At 42.8% G+C, this 21493-nt stretch overlaps 1 protein-coding gene across 2 annotated transcripts in view; it reads right to left on the bottom strand.

Annotated features, from left to right (window-relative positions):
• cfap410 (cilia and flagella associated protein 410) overlaps window positions 1-16760 on the bottom strand; it is a 75159-nt gene extending 58399 nt beyond the window's left edge. The window contains exons 1-3 of one of the 2 annotated variants that reach the window (XM_043691470.1): window positions 16660-16712; window positions 2823-2841; window positions 2212-2395 (exon numbers count right to left, since the gene is read on the bottom strand). In XM_043691470.1, coding sequence (XP_043547405.1) covers window positions 2212-2229 — 18 coding nt within the window. In that variant the 5' untranslated portion in view covers window positions 2230-2395; window positions 2823-2841; window positions 16660-16712. Of the gene's footprint in view, window positions 1-2211; window positions 2396-2822; window positions 2842-16659 lie in introns of both variants that reach the window. The other variant, XM_043691469.1, reaches the window with a different exon arrangement.
• Window positions 16761-21493: the final 4733 nt, after the last annotated feature.

The raw sequence follows: 21493 nt of genomic DNA, 5'->3' as shown, positions 1-21493 counted from the left end.
CCTCTCTTGCCTCCCTTTCTATCCTTCCTGTCACATTTGTATCCTGGAACATTAAGCTTCCAGTTCTGCCCATCCTTGTAATTGCTATGATATCTCAGTCCCATGTTCCTAACCGTGCCCTGAGTTCATCTGCCTTCCCTGTTAGACCCCTTGCATTGAAATAAATGCAGTTTAATTTATTAGCCCTACCTTGTCCATGCCTGCCCTGACTGTTTGACTCGCTTCTGTTCTCAACTGTACCAGTCTCAGATTGATCTCTTTCCTCACCATCTCCCTGGGTCCCACCCCTTCACCTTACTGGTTTAAATCTTCCTGAGCAGCTCTCGCAAATCTGCCTGCCAGTATATTAGTCCCTTTCCAATTTAGGTGCAATCCGTCCTTCTTGTACAGGTCACTTCTACCTCAAAAGAGATTCCAATGATCCAAAAATGTGAATCTTTCCCTCATACACCAGCTCCTCAGCCATGCATTCATCTGCTGTATCCTCCTATTCCTGCCCTCAATAGCACCAGGAGTAATCCAGATATTACTACTCTCGAGGACCTCCTTTTTAAATTTCTGCCTAACTCTCTGTAATCTCCCTTCAGACTCTCAACCTTTTCCCTTTCTATGTCATTAGTTCCAATGTGGACAATGACTTCTTGCTTGCCCCTCTCCCCCATGAGAACATTGTGCACCCTCTCTGAGACATCCTTGATCCTGGCACCAGGGAAGCAACACATCATCCTGCTTTTTCGCTGCTGGCCACAGATACGTCTGTCTGTACCTCAAACTAGAGAATCCCCTAACACAATTGATCTCTTGGAACCCGACGTACCCCTCGTTGCATTAGAGCCAGTCTCAGTACCAGAAACTTGGGTGTTCGTGCTACGTTCCCCTGAGAATCCATCACCCCTACATTTTCCAAGACAGCATACCTGTTTGAAATGGATATATCCACAAAAGACTCCTGCACTAGCTACCTACCTCTCTTACCTTTCCTGGAGTTAACCCATCTGCGTGACGGTGTCTGAGACTTTCCCCCCTTCCTATAACTGCCATCCATCACATACTGTTGCTGTTGCAAATTCCTCACTTCTTCTAACTGTCTCTCCATTTGATCTGATAAGATTCGCAGCCAGCAACATTTATGGCAGATATAATCCGCAGTAACCCTTAAACTCTCTTTAAACTCCCACATCTGACAAGAAGTACATATCACTGTACTAAAGGCCATTTTTGGTCCTTCACAATCTACAGACCCAGAAAATAACACTGTCTTATTCCTCTACAAACACTGCCCCAGGTTACATTAAACTTAAAGTATAAGCCATAACTGTTAATCAAGAGACATATCTCCAAAAACATAATCAAGAAAGAACCTACTCCACTCACTACTGCAGATTCTCTGTAGGCCGCACTTAAAACAACGCTTAACTTATCTGATTCTGTGCTGTGAACTTCGCCCAACAGTTCCTTCAAGATCAGTTGTGAATTTCACTGTTTGATCATTTTCCCAGATACATGAATTCAAACATCAAAGGCAATAACTGCACAGGTTCTCTCTCTCTCTCTCTCCTGCAATGACCTCACCATGTGCTTCCTTTGACTGTTCTTCTCCCTTTCAAAACTGCTGTTGTTTTGTCTTTTTTTTCCCCAAAGTTCCAAAACAATGCAACAGCATATGAAACAGTAATTGCTGCTCCTGCAATTCGAGGAAATCACCTCCAGCACCTAAAATACCTCAAAAAACAAGCAGCTGTTACAGCCAGAAATTTTTCTCTTCCATCATGAGGGGCATGGATAGAATAAATAGACAAGTTCTTTTCTGTGGGATGCAGGGACTCCAGAACTAGTGGGCATAGTTTAGGGCAAGATGGAAAAGGTATAAAAGGGACCTAAGGGGAAATGTTTTCATGCAGAGGGTGGTGTTTGGTTGGAATGAGCTGCCAGAGGAAGTGATGGAGGTTGTTACAATTACAGCATTTAAAAGGCACCTGGATGAGTATATGAATAGGAAGGGTTTAGAGGGATATGGGCCAAGTGCTGGCAAATGGGACTTGATTAGGTTAGGATATATGGTCAGCATGGACAAGTTGGACTGAAGGGTTTGTTTCCGTGCTGTACATCTCTATGACTCTGTGACACCACTGCCATGGGCCAATTTTGGGTTCTCTTCGCTGATGCAGTCACTGCCGATGCTGCCAGTTCTCATACAGGGCCCAAACTCACCTCCGCTGCTAACTCCATGAGTTTGCATTGGACAGATTCAAGAAGTCAAAATGGCCTCCACTGCATCAAACATGCGTCAGTGCTTGGACTGCCTCATCAATATAGAAGCTGCCAGGAATCCAAACCTCCCTCCAATGTCCCCGCCATTGTCCACGCTGTGCCCACTCGAGCCCAGACTGGGAGCCTCAACAAGTAAAATAAAAAAAGAAAAAAATTAAAATGAAACAAGAAGAGAGAAAAAAAAAGAAACGAAAAGCGAACTGAGCAGATGAGTCCCAGGCTCAGAACCCTACTCTACCTACCATCTTACTGAAAGATTTCATAAACATTTAGGATAAAGGATAACATTCAGTAATTCAGGAATGTTTCTAAATTACTCCAAAGAATTGTTCTGGTGTCATGAATAGCAGCAGGACCTCATATGCTCAGTTCTGATTTATGGTTATACTTTCCCAAGGAACTTATCAATCCCTGTACAGGTTTAGGTGAATGTTTGGCACCCTTACATTCTAACCTCTTTTTGCAAAGATTCATTTCCTGTGATTTCTAAACATATTCATCTTTCTTAAACAGTACCAATCAAGGGAAACACAAGAAGAAAATATACTTACATCTTTCAGATTACTTCCCCTGTAACAAAAAACAAAAATCAAATTTAAAGGAAATGATGCAGTCATAGACAGAATTGCAAGAGACACAACATAACTTGCATTACCACTCAGCTAGGAACTAGCAACTAGATTCAGTAGTTTGCACAATGTTTCAAACAATAAAATGCAAATGCTAAGGTGATAGAATAATCACTAGATTACATAACAATAAAAAAGTACATGTTGTTTGCAGATCACACAAAGATAGGCAGGTAGCATTGAGTAAATGGAGAGGCTGCAGAAGGACATGGCCAGGCAAGGAGAGTGGGCAAAGAAATGTAGGAAAGTGTGAGGTTATGCACTTTGGAAGAAGAGTGATATGGACTATTTTCTAAATGGGAAAAGGCTTCGTAAATCTGACACACAAAGGGATTTTGTTCAGGATTATCTTAAAGTTTATGTGCAGTATCAGTTGGCAGCTAGATAGGCAAATGCAATGCAAGAAGGCTAGAACACGACAGCAGAAATGTACTGCTGAGGCTGCATAAGGCTTACGTCAGACTGCATTTGGAATATTGCAAGCAATTTTATATCTAAGAAAGGATGTGCTGGCCTTGTCAAAGGTCCAGAACAGGTTTACAAGAATGATCCTGGGGATGAAGAGTTGAGTTTAGAAGGATGGGGCAGGAGGGTTGGAATCTCATTGAAACTTACAGTATATTGAGAAACCTGGATTGAGTGGACATGGAGAAGATGTTTCCACTAGTAGGAAAGACTATGACCCAAGAACACAGCCTCAGAGTGAAGGGACAACAGTTTAGAACCAAGATGAGGAAGAATTTCTTCAGTCAGAAGCTGGTAAATCTTCATTACCACAGAGAGGAGGCAAAGTCATTGAGTGTATTTAAGACAGAAATAAATAGATGCTTGATTGGTAAGAGGATCAAGGGTTACAGAGAAAAGGTGATCGAATGGCAGAGAAGACACAATGGGCCGAATTATCTAATCCTGCTCCAACGTTTTGTGGTCTCATATGGCTGAAAGAATTCTAAACTTTATCACTATTTGGGTCTATTTTGGATTACGTGTTCACTTCCATTTTAACTGAAGAAATAGAGAACTTATCCACACTTGAATGGGTCTGAAGAACTGATGTCAGTCTCTTGGAGATCAGTGTCAAAGAGTGTGGTGCTGGAAAAGCACAGCCGGTCAGGCAGCATCCAAGAAACAGCAGAATCAACATTTTGAGGATAAGCCCTTCATCAGGAATGATGGCAAGCTTATGCTTGAAAGGTTGACTCTCCTGCTCCTTGAATGCTGCCTGAACAGCTATGCTTTTCCAGCACCACACTCTTTGACACTGATGTCAGTCTCTACTAAGGGAAGGAACATGCTGAGGAGGGCACCATGCAGCCTTTTTAACCAGATAGCATAAACGAGATATTATAAGAATCTGAGTATCTCTTCTTAGTTAAATACTGAGGGTTAACATAGAGAGATTCTTGAGCTTGATAACAGAAAACTGGTGAAATGTTTTCGAAACTACTGAAAGTTCATTAAAGAATCAAACACGCAACACGGAATTGTTGAGAGGGTCATTTGTATCATTATACTTTCTTTTTCTAGAACTGCAAATCTTATAGAACATAGAACAATATAATGCAGAACAGGCCCTTTGGCCCTCGATGTTGCGCCAACCTGTAAACTATTCTCAGCTCGTCCCCCTACACTATCCCAAAATCATACATGTGCTTATCTAAGGATTGTTTAAATCTCCCTAATGTGGCTGAGTTGACTACATTAGAAGGTTGGGCATTCCACGCCCTTACCACTCTCAGCGTAAAGAACTTGCCTCTGACATCAGTCTTAAATCTATCACCCTCAATACGTAGTTATGCCCTCTCTTACGTCATCATCCTAGGAAAAAGTCTTTCTCTGTCTACACTATCTAATGTGTCTCTATCAAATCCCTCCCTTAGCCTTCTTCTTTCCAATGAGAAAAGACCCAAATCTCTCAGCCTTTCCTCATAAGAGCTTCCGTCCAGACCAGAGCTGAAAATGTGTTGCTGGAAAAGCGCAGCAGGTCAGGCAGCATCCAAGGAGCAGGAGAATCGACGTTTTGGGCATGAGCCCTTCTTCAGGAATGAAGAAAGTGTGCCAAGCAGGCTAAGATAAAAGGTAGGGAGGAGGGACTTGGGAGAGGGGCGTTGGAAATGCGATAGGTGGAAGGAGGTTAAGGTGAGGGTGAAGGCCGGAGTGGGAGTGGGGCCGGAGAGGTCAGGAAGAAGATTGCAGGTTAGGAAGGTGGTGCTGAGTTTGAGGGTTGGGACTGAGACAAAGTGGGCGGAGGGGAAATGAGGAAACTGGAGAAATCTGAGTTCATCCCTTGTGGTTGGAGGGTTCCTAGGTGGAAGAGGAAGTGCTCTTTCTCCAGCCGTCGTGTTGCTATGGTCTGCCGATGGAGGAGTCCAAGGACCTGCATGTCCTTGGCGGAGTGGGAGGGGGAGTTGAAGCGTTGAGCCACGGGGTGGTTGGGTCGGTTGTCCGGGTGTCCCAGAGGTGTTCTCTGATACGTTCCGCAAGTAGGCGGCTGGTCTCCCCAATATAGAGGAGGCCACATCGGGTGCAGCAGATGCAGTAAATGATGTGTGTGGACGTGCAAGTGAATTTGTAGCAGATATGGAAGGATCCCTTGGGGCCTTGGAGGTCCACCTCCAAACGGACCCCACCACCAGGGATATGTTTCCCTCCCCTCCCCTAACAGCGTTCCGAAAAGACTCCCTCGTCAGGTCCACACCCTCCACCAACCCAACCTCCACTCCCAGCACCTTCTCCTGCAACCGCAAGAAATGCAAAACTTGCGCCCACACCTCACCCCTTACTTCCCTCCAAGGACCCAAGGGATCCTTCCATATCCGCCACAAATTCACTTGCACCTCCACACACATCATTTACTGCATCCGCTGCACCCGATGTGGCCTCCTCTATATTGGGGAGACCAGCCGCCTACTTGCGGAACGTTTCAGAGAACACCTCTGGGACACCCAGACATCACCCTCACCTTAACTTCCTTCCACCTAGCGCATTTCTGACGCCTCTCCCCCAATTCTTTCCTCCCTACCTTTTATCTTAGCCTGCTTGGCACACTTTCCTCATTCCTGAAGAAGGACTCATGCCCGATACGTCGATTCTCCTGCTCCTTGGGTGCTGCCTGACCTGATGTGCTTTTCCAGCAACACATTTTCAGCTCTGATCTCCAGCATCTGCAGTTCTCACTTTCTCCTTCCGTCCAGACCAGGCAACATCCTGGTATATCTCCTCTGCACCTTTTCCAATGCTTCCACATCCTTTCTGTAATGGGGCGACCAGAACTGTACACAACATTCTAAGTGTGGCCGCACCAGCATTTTGTATCGTTGCATATTGTGGTTCTGGAACTCAATCCCTCTACCAATGAAACCTAACACACCGTATGCATTCTTAACAGCACTATCCACGGTGGCAACTTTCAGGGATCTCTGCACATGAACTCCAAGATCCCTCTGCACATCTACACTACCAAGAATCTTTCCATTGACCAAGTATCCTGCCATCCTGTTATTCTTCCCAGAATGCATCACCTCACATTTAGCTGCACTGAACTCCATTTGCCACCTCTCAGCCCAATTCTGCAGTTTATCCAAATCCCCCTGCAACCTGTAACTTTCTTCCAAATTGTCCACTACTCCACCGACTTTAGTGTCGTCAGCAAATTTACTAATCCATCCACCTATGCCTGCATCTATGTCATTTATAAAAATGACAAACAGCAGTGGTCCCAAAACAAATCCTTGTGAAACACCACTAGTAACTGGACTCCAGAACGAATATTTTCCATTAATGACCACTCGCTGCCTTCTTCCAGAAAGCCAGTTTCTAATCCAAACTGCTAAATCACCCTCAATTCCATGCCTCTGTATTTTCTCCATCAGCCTACCATGTGGAACCTTATCAAAGGCTTTACTGAAGTCCAAGTATACCACGTCAACTGCCTTACCTTCATCTACATGCTTGGTCACCTTCTCAAAAAGCTCAATGAGGTTTGTGAGACACGACCTGCCCTTGACGAAACCATGTTGACTATCTGAAATCAAATTGTTGCTTGCTAGATGATTATAAATCTTATCTCTTATAATCCTTTCCAAAACCTTTCCACAACAGAAGTAAGGCTCACTGGTCTATAATTACCTGGGTCATCTCTGCTGCCCTTCTTGAACAAGGGCACAACATTTGCAATCCTCCAGTCCTCAGGTACTAAACCCGTAGACAATAACAACTCAAATATCAAAGCCAAAGGCTCTGCTATCTCCTCACTAGCTTCCCAGAGAATCTTCGGATAAATCCCATCTGGTCCAGGTGACTTGTCTACTTCCACTCCTTCTAGAATTGATAACACCTGTGCATAACTAACCTTGATCCTTTCTCATCTAATATCTTGTACCTCATTCTTCTCCTCTACAATATTCTCCTTTTCCTGAGATGAGAAATGTTCATTTACCACTTCTGTAGCATCTTGCCTCATCAACACATAAGCCTCCTTCTTCTTAACAAGAGATGCAATTTCTGTAGTTCCCTTATCTTATCACTTCCTCCCTGCCTGACAGGGACATACCTATCAAGGACACGCAATATCTGTTCCTTAAACCAGCTCCGCATTTCGATTGTCTGCATCTCCTGCATTTTGCTACCCCATTCTATGTATCCTAATTCTTGCCTAATCACATTATAATTGCCCTTACACCATCGATAACTCTTGACCTATGGCATATCCCTATCCGTTTCCATCGCTAAACTAAACGTAACTGAATTATGGTCACTCTCTCCAAAGTGCTCACCTACAACTAAATCAAACACCTGGCCTGGTTCATTACCAAGCACCAGATCCAGTGTGGCCTCCCCTCTTGTCGGCCCTTCGACATACTGTGTCAGGAAACCCTCCTGTACACATTGGACAAAAACTGATCCATCCTACATACTACAGCTATAACATTTCCAGTCAATGTTGGGGAAGTTAAAGTGCCCCATAATGACCACCCTGTTCCTTTCACTCCTACCCAGGATAATGTTGCTAATCCTCTCTTCTATCTCTCTGGAACTTTGCGGAGGGGCCTATAAAAAACTCCAAGAAGTGTGACCTCTCCTCTCCTGTTTCTAACCTCAGCCCACACTACCTCAGTAGACGAGTCCTCATCAAAAGTTCTCTCAGCCACCATTATATTATCTTTGACTAACAGGGCCACGCCTCCCCCTCTTTTACCACCTTGCCTGTTTTTAATGAAAGATCTAAACCCTGGAATCTGCAACATCCATTCCTCACCGTGCTCTATCCATGTCTCCAAAATGGCCACAACATCAAAGTCCCAACATCTTGTTTCTAGTTGCAAGTTTCTAATGTTACAGAGTGCTATTTAACCTTAGTATATACCTTCAATCTATCATTGGTAAACTGGGAATTTAGCAAAATATTTCTATGTCAGTTAAGGGAGAAAGGTCATGCTACACAAGAGCAGCTGTACCTTTATTAAGAGAGAAACCCAGAGTGAATCCAACAAATCTAAATACTCCCAAGTGATCATTATACTTATACTATAAAAAGCTGAATGAGCTAAAACTGATGGGGACACATCAGTCCAGCTTTTGTGCCAACAGGACATCAAGATATAGATGATGGTTCCTTCCTTACCACACAACTGCCTCAAAATTTAGAACTCATCTCCTAACTTGAATTGATAAGTGATTTAGAAGCATCATGATAAAATAAATTTGCCTGGTGCAACAAAATGCTGTTCTCAGTGCCTTACTGAGGTATCCATGGTTTATCAAAAAGCTACATTTTGTTCTCTATTCAAACATATCTTAAATGTTGCTATTGTATCTGCTTCAAAACTTGCCTTTCAAATCTCCTTTAAACATTACCCCTTTCACCTTAAACTTATGTACCCTAGGTTTTGACATTATTACCCTGAAAAAAAGATTCATACTATCCATGTCGCTCCCCACCTCCCCCACCAAGCTTCCAACTCTCTAGCAAAAATAATCCAAGGCGGTCCAATCTATCCGTAAAGCTAATACCCTCCGATCCATGCAATATCCTCTTTTGCAACTTCGCTAAAGCTTCCACATCCTTCCTAAAGCACAGTGATCAGAACTGCACACAACACTACTTCCAATTTTTAAATCCCTAAAATGAGGAGTATAATTCTCATTGCTTGTTGATACTCATTATAGCTGGATTCCTTCACAGTCAACCCCAAAATTGGTTTAAAAATAATGACCTTTCAAAGATCCAGAAGTACATCAAATTCCAACTGCAAGTCTGCAAATGACATAAGACTGAGTATGTAGACAATGCTCACTGTCAATAATTTGCAAATACTCCAGTGAGAGGAAACTATAAAAAGGTTTATGAAGTTGCTGGACGTTGTATGTTCCTCCTCCACTCATCTCACCAAAATAACACCTCATGCCCAAACTCCAGAAGATTCAAGGAGTTACTGCATTTATGCATTACTTGTTTGTCAAACTCGCCACAGAAAGTAAACCTTAGCAATTATCAACATCAGTATCATATGAAACAACGTAAACTGGCTGAGAGGAGACCTGACAGAAGTTCATAAAATTATGAGATGCATAGATAGAGTTGACAGTCAGATTCACTCCCCCCAGAGTTGAAATGTCTAATATCAGGGAGCATGCATTTAAGGTGAGAGGGGGAAAGGTTCAAAGGAAATAGGAGGGACAGGTGTTTTTTTTAAAAACAGTGGTGGTAGGAGTCTAGAACACACTGCTGGGGTAGTGGTGGAGGCAGATACAATAAGGGCATTTAAGGGAATTTTAGATAAGCACAAGAATGGAGGGATATGGACCAAGGGCAGGCAGAAGGGAGTAGTTTCATTTGGCATCATGTTCAACACAACATCGTGTACCTGTTCCTGTGCTGTACAGCTCTATGTTCTATATTCTAATTGAACTGCCCTCCCAACCTAGAGCTGGGTAAACAGTTCCAGTCCATGTAATCTCCTTAGAGGCTACCAAAGAAAGGAGAATTGCACGTTTAGCATTATTTTGAGTAAAAGCTGTTGGCCAAACATTTAATCTCCAAATTCCTTTTTCTTTCCAGTTCTTTGAGGTGTCAAGACAGGTCGATGACAGTTGAGCAGTGGACGTGGCGTATATGGACTTCAGCAAGACATTTGATATGGTTCCCCATGGTAGGCTCATTCATAAAGTCAGGAAGTATGGGATACAGGAAGATTTGGCTATCTGGATTCAGAATTGGCTGGTTGACAGAAGGCAGAGTGTGGTTGTAAATGGAAAGTATTCTGCCTGGAGGTCAGTGTTGAGTGGGGTCCCGCAGGGCTCTGTTCTTGGGCATCTGCTCTTTGTAGTTTTTATAAATGACTTGAATGAGGAGGTTGAGGGGTGGGCTAGTAAGTTTGCAGATGACACAAAGGTTGGTGTTGTCGATAGTATAGAGGGCTACTGCAGACTGCAGCGCGACAGACAGGATGCAGAACTGGGCTGAGAAATGGCAGATGGAGTTCAACCTGGATAAATGCGAAGTGATGCAGCTTGGAAGGTCGAACTCGAATGCTGAATATAGGATTAAAGACAGGATTCTTGGCAGTGTGGAGGAACATAAGGATCTGGGTGTGCAAGTACACGGATCCCTCAAAGTTGCCACCCAAGTGGATAGGGTTGTTAAGAAAGCATATGGTGTTTTGGCTTTCATTAACAGGGAGATCGAGTTTAAGAGCCGCAAGGTTTTGCTGCAGCTCTACAAGTCCCTGGTGAGACCACACTTGGAGTATTGTGTCCAGCTCTGGTCGCCCTACTATAGGAAAAATACAGAGGCTTTGGAGAGGATGCAAAGCAGGTTTACCAGGATGCTGCCTGGACTGGAGGGCTTGCCTTATGAAGAAAGGTTGAATAAGCTCGGACTTTTCTCTCTGGAGAGAAGGAGGAAGAGAGGAGACCTGATCGAGGTGTACAAAATAATGAGAGGAATAGATAGAGTCAATAGCCAGAGACTTTTCCCCAGGGTAGGATTGACTGGTACAAGAAGTCATAGTTTGAAGATATTAGGAGGAAGGTATAAAGGAGACGTCAGAGGTAGGTTCTGTATGCAGAGAGTTGTGAATGCATGGAATGTGTTGCCAGCTGTGGTGATGGAAGCAGAGTCATTAGGGACATTTAAGCGACTGTTGGACATGCAAATGGATAGCAGTGAGTTGAGGATGTGTAGGTTAAGTTATTATAGTTTACATTTGGATTAAATCTCAGCACAACATCGTGGGCCAAAGGGCCTGTTCTGTGCTATACTTTTCTATGTTCTATGTTCTTTCACTTAGGCAATCTTTGTCATTCCTCACACTACCATAGTGGTATTGAATGGTTATGAATATGCTTCATAAGTACAAGTCTTTGTATTTACGGCTTATTCTAAATAATTCAATCGAATAAAGTCAATTCCATGCAGCAGTTGTTGTATCATTATTAAAAATGATTACTGATCACTGACACCTATTGTACACATGGGACCCTTGAGCCTGCTCAGCCATTCAATGAGGTCATAGCTGATCTGATTGTGGCTTTAACTTAACTTTCTTTCCTGATCTCAATGACATCGCCTCTTTATGGGTCAAGTCTCTAACTCAGACTTGAATATATTCAGTGACCTAGCTGCCCCTGCTCTCTGGGAAAGAGAATTCCAAAAACTAACAAACCACCAATGAGACAAAATTCTTATTTACCAGCATCTAAAATGGGAGATCATATATTTTGAAACTGTGCCCCATTTTTGTAGATTCTGTCATGAGGGGAAATCACTCTCTCAACATCCGCCTTGTCAAACCCTTCAAAATCTGACATTTCAATACGATCATCCCTCATATCAATCTCTCACAGTAAGTATCACATCCAGTCAGGTTGCGAATTGTTGGTGGTCTTAAAAACATCAAAATTTAAATTGAATATTTTCTCCCTTATTTTTCCTTTCTCTCAAACCAATATTTCTCGTTAGTTTTCTTTTAGCCCCAAATTCGGGTTTAAATTCTCTATATCCTCTCGATCTCAGCTCTTTTGTTTGAAAGGAGTTAATAAAGTTTATATATCAACATTTCTCCATCAAGTTTCGGTTCAAAGGCTGAAAATATCCATTTTAATTGCATTAAAACATTCAATGGGAATTTTAAGTTAACAGACAGAAGCATTCAGCTGCAAGCCAAATGCTTATCTCAGCCATCACCTACAAAACAAACAACAAGGACGCATGAAGCAAGTGTCAACTCCTGGATCTCAAATTAAATCAACAGTTGAGGTACGATAAGGTAGGGCCAGAATTTAAGTTATGGGAGCAATCAGATGAGATATCATTGAAATCTATGGAGTCTCACATAAGTTTAAGATTTAGGAAGCGAGTTAGAATTTGACAAAGCCTGATCACTCATTAACCTATTAATGTAAAAACCTGGAACACGTTAATTCTGGCTGTGGATCTGAAGTATGATACCAAACACTAATCTAATCATGGGTAAGAAGTGTGAATGTAATTCCTATAAAAGCCAATAAATAGCTTTGAATCCTATTAGAACATAGAACATAACAGCTCTGTATAGGCCCTTCGGCCCTCGATGATGCACTGCCGTGTGAAACCAACCTGAAGCCCATCTAACCTATAGTATTCCATTCTCGTACATATGCCTCTCCAACGACCATTTCAATGCCCGTAAGGTTGGTGAGTCGACAACTGTTGCAGGCAGTGTGTTCCACGCCCCTACTACTCTGAGTAAAGAAACTATCTTTGACATTTTTCCTACATCCATCATCCCTCAGTTTAAAGTTATGCTCCCTCGTGTTAGCCATCACCATTCTCGGAAAAAGGCTCTCACTATCCTCCTGATCTAACCCTCTGATTATCTTATATGTCTCAATTAAGTCACCTTTCAACCTTCTTCGCTCTAATAAAAACAGCTTCAAGTCCCTCAAACTTTCCTTGTAAAATCTTCCCTCCATACCAGGCAACATCATGGTAAATCTCCTCTGAACCTTTCCAAAACTTTCACATCCTTTCTACAATGCGGTGACCAGAACTGCACGCAATACTCCAAGTTTTGTACAGCTGTACAAAACACCAAAGTTTTGTACAGCTGCATCATGACCTCAATAAAAGCTAACACACCGTATGCCTTCTTGACAACCCTATTAACCTGGGTGGCAACTTTCAGGGTTCTATGTACATGCACACTGAGATCTCTGCTCATCTACACTACCAAGAAATTTACTGTACTATTCTTTTTGATGAGACTCTTATTAAGCTCTCTAGTTCTCACACTTGATGTTCTCACCCCTCCCCATGCTAACCCATTCTCCCCACACAACCCCAAAATCCCCTCAGGACCTTCCATACAAACCTCCATAGCCTCTGTAATCCCATACCAACTCATAGTAACCCACTCAATGACCTTGAAGATCCTACATACTGACATAGCAAGTATCTTCCACGGGTGTACCTCAGGCACTATGTTTAGACATTCCTGATTCCTGGATATGTAGGAATATTCAGGACTGAATAAGGAAAGGCAGGCTTTTAGCATGTACAAAGGGAGCGAATCAATAAAGGACCTAATGGAATATAGTAAATGCAAGGTATAACTTAAGAAAGCAATTTGGAGAGCAAAGAAGGAGAATGAGAAAACATTGGCAAATAAAATTAGGGAGAAACCAAATATATTTGATATGCAAAGAGGATAACCATAGGAAGGATAGGGCCTGCTAGGGATCAAGGAGGCAATCTTTTCGTGGGCACAGAGGGCACTGGCAGGCTGCTAAAGGGCTGGAAAATCAGATTAGGTTGGATAGGTCTGCGCAGACTTGATAGCACAGATAGCCCTTTGGTCTATGTGACTGGATGATTAAGTTTAAAACATCTATTACAATTTTACTACATTAAAATAGCTCCCATTCATGAAAGCCTATTTTAAAATCTCTTATGAAAAAAATGTATGCTCATTCCCACACATCCCAACAACTACTAATCTCTGTGAGGTGTTAATCAAACTGTGAATTTAGAAAAATACAATACAGAAAAGACACTTCAGCCGATCAAGTCTGTACTGCCGAAAGTGCTAAATCTACACTAATGCCACTTGCCCTCACTAAGCCCCATAAGCCTTGAACGTTATAATGTTTCAAGTGCTCATCCAAGTAGTTTTTAAACTGCTTTATCTACCCTCCCAGGCAGTGCATTCAGAACCCTCACTTCTTTACACCCTTTCCTCAAATCCTGCATAAACTTCCTGCCCTTCACCTTAAAATTATGTCCCCTTGTTGTTGACTAAGGGGAATAGCTGCTTTCTATTCACTCTCTCCATGCCCTTCATAACCTTAGACACCTCTATCAGGTCCCCCACAACCTTCTCTGCTCCAACAAAAACAATCCAAACTTATCGAGAAGCAAAGTACTGCAGATGCTGGAATCGGTAGATGACTCTTCACCCAAGCCTATTATACAGTCTCTCTTCATGGCTAAAGTGCTCCATCCCAGGCAATATTCTGACGCATTTCCTCTCCCTAGAGTGCAATTCAATCTTCCAAAAGCATGGAGACCAGATCTGCACATAGTAGAGGTGGTCAAACTTTTATATGTACAGAATAATCTCTCCGTTCTTACGTTTGCCTCAACTGACAAAGATGTGTCCATATATCTTAACTACCTTATTAACCTGCCCTGCCACCTTAAGGGATCTATCGTCAAACACTCGAAGATCCCTTTGTTCCTCTGAGCTTCCTTGTATCCTGCCATTCACCAACTATGCTTTTTTTTCTAAAGAGCAACTCCTCAAACTTATTAGGGTTAAATTTCTTCTGCCACTATTTTCCCATCTGACCAACCCATTTATATCCTCCTGCAACCACCCGGCCCATCACTGTGATTTGTGTTTCTAAGCATGAATAGCCTGGACACAGTGGATCAGAAGAAACTATTCTCATTGATGGAAGCAGAGAGAACAGAGTTAAAGTAATTTATCAGAAGCAGTAATGGTGACAGACGAGAAGCATTTCCATGCACCGAGTATGATTGTAGTCTGGAATGCACTTCCTCGAGAGCAGATTTAATTTAAGCGTTCACAAGGGAATTGGATCATCAACAGAAAAGGAACAACATGCAGGGTGACAGGCAAAAAGCAAGGATGTGGCTTGAGTAAATAACACCTACAGCACTGGCATGGACATGACAGGCTGAGTGAGCTCCCTCTGTGTTGTAAACAGTGAATGGTTCGAGAATGGCTCAGAGAAAGTGGGTGAAAGACTAGACAAAGTACAGCATATTGTGAAATCATAGCTAGGACAGGGGACGTGACACCAGTGAGAAAGTGAGGTCTGCAGATGCTGGAGATCAGAGTCGAGTGAGTGTTGCTGGAAAAGCACAGCAGGTGAGGCAGCATCTGAGGAGCAGGAGAAATGATGTTTCAGGCAGGAATGATGAAGGGCTCTGGCCCGAAACATTGATTCTCCTGCTCCTCGGAGAATTCTCCTGCTGCCTGACCTGCTGTGCTTTTCTAGCAACACGCTCTCGACACGTGACCCTAGTGGTGAAGGTTGGGGAAAAAAAAGAAATAGCAGACGGAACTAATTAGGTAGCTTTAATCTTCAATGGTAAGATGTCAGATCTATGATTTCATCCCACTTCCTGAAAGGGGGCAGGAAGTTTAAGAATACAATTTGCAGCAAATGAAAAAGATAGTCTGCTCACCATAGGCAGAGCTCACCATAGTCAAATAATGCACTGTGTGGTGCAGCCAAACCTAGCTGTGAATTGACTAAACCTATGACACACCACACCTAATTAAGCCTACTTGCCTTGGACTAAAGTAAGCAAAGGCATGGGTTGTACTAGGGGTGTAAGTAGGGTAACAAAGTCACATTCCATAGTACCAAATATGGTGGAGTGAGTTGTGCAAATCAATAGCAACAGAAATAATGCAATAAACAAATGATTCCAGCCTGAGTGTTGGAACTTGGAGAGTTTTTTTCAAGGAGCAGCACAGAGAAAAAAAGAGGGGTGAACAGGATGTCTGAGCAGACTGGTTGGCAGTAATCAGAGATGGCCAAATTTGTCACTAAAATGATGTAAGTAGTGAGGTTGTGCAAGATAGTGAGGTCATAGAATAGTTGCAAAAAATTATCCAGTGAGTTTATGTGGAACAGAGGGATTGAAGAAAGATAATGAGCAACGAGTGGAAGGAAAGCAGAATTGAGATGGAGGATATAATCACAGTGACTGAGAAATCATTTCAAGCTGATGGTGTAGGCAGAAAGTAGGGAAGATGTATGTTACTCAGTCAAGTAGGTAGTAGATAGCATTTTAAAGTCAAGACAAAGGGTGAGGAAAACAGAAGATGCTCAAAAGAAGTGAATAGACCAAGGTTATATCAACACAATGCCTCCTGGGTACTAGCCAAGAATACAGTAGCTTGGGCTGACAGTAACAGTTAAAATCAATTAGGCGAAAGTGAGGACTGCAGATGCTGGAGATCAGAGTCAAGATTTGAGTGGTGCTGGAAAAGTACAGCAGGTCAGACAGCATCCGAGGATCAGGAGAATCAACGTTTCGAGCAAAAGCCCTTGAAACCCTGGTTAAGCCAGTTGTAGTGAGGTCGTACAAATTCCTCTGGGTTTTCTGCTGGTTATTCACTGGTTACAGTAGTTACTGTCTAGGGTGGTGAACATTACAGGTTCAGGTTAAGGTTACCTCTTCGTCTCGCTCTCTACACACCCCGTCCCTTCCCTAACCACCCCTGTCCGCCTCCGTACTGACCAAAGGTTCAGTCTCCGGACTGTGTCCAAATCGGGAGCCCGAGCTCGCGACAGAACCAACTTCTTACTGAGCATGATGGCGGCGTCACTATGGCAATGACCCGAACTCTAACGGGGAGGAGCTTATCCGACATTAAAGGCGCGGCGACGACATGACGAATTAAAAGGCGGCGACAGTAAAGTGTAACGCGCGATTCGTGGAGCAGATTGTTAAAGGCACAAACATGATATATGATGTTAAAAGAGATCAAGCACGGGCTTGATCATTAAATAGATAGGAACACTGCATTCGGCTTAAATAAACTTCCCATTTTGATTTGATCAATTATTGTCACATGTACAGTCATGGTGATAAGCATTATTTTGCGTGCTATCCAGACAAATCGTACTTTCCATTAGTACATATGAGTAATAGAACAGAATGCAGAATACAGTGTTACAGTTACAGTGAAAGTGCAGCGAAAGATCAATTCTAATGTATGAAAAGTATTTTCATTAGTCTGTTAACAGCAGGGAAGAAGCTGTCTATGAATCTATTGGTGCACGCATCCAAATTTTTGTATCTTCTGCTAGATGGAAGAGGGTGGAAGAGAGTATGACTTGGGTGGGAGGGGCTTTCATTACGTTGGCTACTTTCCCAAGATAGTAGGAAGTATAGATGGAGTCAATGGGAGAAAAGCTGATTTTCATAATGGAGTGGTCTGTGTTCACAACTTTCTGTAATTGCTTGTCGAGAGCAGTTACTATATCAAGCTGTGATGCATTTGAGTAGGATGTTTTCTATGCTGCATCTGTAAAAATTGGTAAGCGGCATTGTGGAAATACCAAATTTCTTCAGTCTTCTCAAGCAGTAGAGGCATCGACGTGCTTTCTTGGATATAGCGTCAGTAGGGATGGACCAGGACAGATTGTTGGTGATATTTTCTGCTCGGAACTTGAAACTCTCGATCATCTCCACTTCATCACCATTGGTATGGACAGGGCCGTGTCCTCCACTCTGCTTTCTAAAGATGATAACCAGCTTCTTCATTTTACTGACATTGAAAGAAAGGTTGTTATCTTTACACATTGCTACTAAGATCGCTAACTCTTTCCTGTGCTCTGTCTCATCATTGAGAGTCAACCCATGACAGTGGTGTCATCAGCAAATTTGTAAGTGGAGTTAGAGCTTAATTTGGCCACACAATCATGAGTGGATAAAGAGTACATTAAGGGGCTGAGAAAACGGCCTTGCAGGATACAGGTGTTGAGGACTATCATGGAGGAGGTGCTGTCTGCAGGTCAGGAAGTCAAGGATACAATTGCAAAGGCGGAAAGCAGAGTCCTAGATCTCCAGAATTTGGAGATGAATTGGAGCTATGGTGTTGAAGGTGAAGCTAAAGAATAACCAGTAGTCTGACATATTACCCAGATGTTCCAGGCATGAGTGTCAGGCCAGGGAGATGGTGTCTGCCATGGATCTATTGTTACAGTAAGCGAATTGTGGTGGAACAAGGCAATCTGGAAGGCTGGAGTTGGTGTGTGCCATTACTTAACCTCTCAAAGTACTTCATAATAATGGATATCAGAGCCACCAGATGGTAGTCGTTAAGGCATGTTGCCGAAATTTTCTTTGGCACTGGGGTGATAGTAGTCTTCTTAGAGCAGGTGCGAACCTCACATTAGAGTAAGCAGAGGTAAAGATGTCTGAATATTCCTGCCAGCTGGTCCACACAGGATCTGAATGCACAACTGTGGAATCCATCCAAGCCAATCAATTTCTGAGTTCATTCTCAGGAAGGCCGATCTGACATCTGTAAGTGTGATGACTGTGGGTACAGGTGGACCGGCAGTTGTCAGTGCAGGTAACATCATTTCACTGACTTTCTGATCAAAATGAGCATAGAATGCATTGAGATCATCAGAGAGGGATGCATTATTGTCAGCAATTCTATTCAACTTTGCTTTGTAGCCCGTTATAGCGTGGAAGCCTTGCCACTATCAACATGTATTTGCGTGGTTAGTCTGGGATTCTAGTTTAGACTGGAATTGCCTCTTGACATCCCTGATGGCTTTGTGAAGATTGTACCTAGATTTCCTGTAAAGGTCATGGTCACCTGACTTGAACACGTCAGACGTGGACTTGAGTAGGAAGTGATCTCCTGGTTTATCTATGGTTTCCAGTTGGGGAGCACTCATATTAACTTCTTTCACGCACAGTCCTCTCTACATTTACTAAGGAAGTCTGCGATTGTAGTGTCATTCTCATTTAGTTTGGCCACTAAGTTCTTGAATATGGACCAGTCTACTGACTCCAGCAGTCACATAGGAGCTCATTCATTACCTCAGACCATTATGATATGATTTTCTGCACCAGACCCCCACACTTCAATTTCTGCTTATAAGCCAGGAGAAGGAACACAGCCTTATATCTGATTTCCCAAAATGTTGGTAGTGAATGGAGCGGTGGTTTATTTGATGGTTCATTTACCTTTAGGAACAGGGATTTGATATGATTTAATTTGATTAATTATGATTTATATTAGAACTTTCACTTTCACTGTCTTTGACAGCACTTGTTCTTTTCCTACAATATATCCTGTGGGTGGCATGGTGGCTCAGTGATTAGCACTGCTGCCTCACAGCGCCAGAGACCCGGGTTCAATTCCCGCCTCAGGCGACTGACTGTGTGGAGTTTGCACGTTCTCCCCGTGTCTGCGTGGGTTTCCTCCGAGTGCTCCGGTTTCCTCCCACAGTCCAAAGATGTGCAGGTCAGGTGAATTGGCCATGCTAAATTGCCTGTAGTGTTAGGTTTCCACACTGTAAGTAATCTAATCATAGTTAAGTTAGTCTTGTTTTCCCAAATTCACCTTTGGTTAAATTTGTTACTTGGTCAGATGACTGTAATTGCTTAAACAGGTCTTCTACTCATCTTAAATGCTTTTCCCATGTGCTACTGTATGCTATAACATCAATTCAATAAACTAAAGTATTACAAAAAAACAACCACAACTTTATTCATAGGCTTCTGCAATGTAGCTGAGGCATTCTTCAACCAAAATGGCATCAATCAACATTGTTATCCATTGGTATAACAAAAGTCATTTGCCTTTGATGTCAGCACTACTACTCCTTCAATAGATCACTCTTAGATTCCTATCAATGCAGTCTTCCAACCATAGAATTGGGTACAAATCTGTCTTCATGACTGCATTCATCTCTCTATACTCTATATAGAGTCTAGTTGACCATCCAGTTTGGGAACCAGTATTATTGGTTAACTCCAGCTGCTCTGATTCCATTCAATCAGCATTGAAACATTGAAATTCAGAACAGAAGTATGCTATTTGACCCTCTGAGCCTGGTCCACCATTCAGAACAATCATGGCTGATCATCCAACTCAGTATTCCATTCCCGCTTTCTCCTACCCTTTGTTCCTTTAGCCTGAAGAACTATATTCTTTCTTGAAAACATTCAATACTTTGACCGCAACCACATTCTGTGGCAGAGAATTCCACATGGCCTAGCTGCATCCTGTGACCTGGTTCTGGAGTCTCTGATAATTGGAAACGTCCTTCCTGCCCTTATCCTGACTCGTCTTGTTTCTGTAGATGGGGCTTTATTCTCTGGAGTGTTGGACACTGAGGGGTGACCTTATCAAGGTTTATAAAGTCTTTTTCCCAGCATAGGAGAGTTTAAAATTGGAGGGCAGAGGTTTAAGGTGACAGGAGAAAGTCTTAAAAGAGACCTGAGGGGCAGCTTTTACATGCAGAGGGTGGTGCGTGTATGGAACAAGTTGCAAGGTGGTGGTGGAAATGGGTACAATTACAATATTTTGAAGACAGGGTTAAGAAGGATATGGGCCAAATGTTGGCAAATGGGGCTAGGTCAGTTTGGGATGTCTGGTTGGTGTAAACAAGTTGACCAAAGAGTCAGTTTCCATGCTGTATGACTTTGTCACTCTATAATTGTAAAATCATTCAGTATAGAAGAGGTCCTTCAGCCTATCATGTCTGTACTTCCAAAAATATAGTACTACCTACAGGAGTCACACTTTCCAGCAATAGTCTTGAATGTTTTCCCACTTCAAGTGCTCATCCAAGTACTTTTTTTTAATGTTGTGAGGTTTCCAACCTCAAATATCCTCCCAGTCAATGTATTTCAGGCCCTTTTCTGAAGCTCCAGCATTTAATTTTAAAATTAAGACCTCTTGTTATTGACCTTTCAGTTAAGGAGAACAGTATTTAGATTAGATTCCCTACAGTATGGAAACAGGCCCTTCGGCCCAACAAGTCTACACCAATCCTCCGAAGAGCAACCCACCCAAACCCATTTGCCCACCCCTGACTAATGTACCTAACATTTTTGGGCAATTTAGAATGACCAGTTCACCTGACCTGCATGTCTTTGGATTGTGGGAGGAAACACTCACAGAGACAGAGAGAATGTGCAAACTCCACACAGACAGTCACCCAAGGCGGAAATCGAACCCAGGTCCCTGGTTCTGTGAGGCAGCAGTGCTAACCACTGAGCTACTGTGCCGCCCCTTTTTATTCACTGTACCCCTACCCTTCATAATCTTCATAATCTTATATACTACTATAAGCTACTCCCTCAACATTCTCTACTTCAAAGAAAGCAATCCGAGCTTATTCAGACTGTCTTCTTAGCTGAAATGCTCCACCCCGGACAATGTCATGGTGAACTTCCTCTGAATCCCCTTCGGTGCAATCATATCTTTCCTGTCATGTGGTGATCAGAACTGCACACAGCACTCCAGCTGTGGCCTAACCAATCAGCTCCAAACTGACATTTTATGATCTATGCCACGACTGATAAAGGTCAGAAGTCACAC

This window comes from Chiloscyllium plagiosum, chromosome 6, assembly GCF_004010195.1.
Source record: "Chiloscyllium plagiosum isolate BGI_BamShark_2017 chromosome 6, ASM401019v2, whole genome shotgun sequence".
Classification (NCBI taxonomy): Eukaryota; Metazoa; Chordata; class Chondrichthyes; order Orectolobiformes; family Hemiscylliidae; genus Chiloscyllium; species Chiloscyllium plagiosum.
This window is presented reverse-complemented; position numbering and strand designations above follow the sequence as displayed.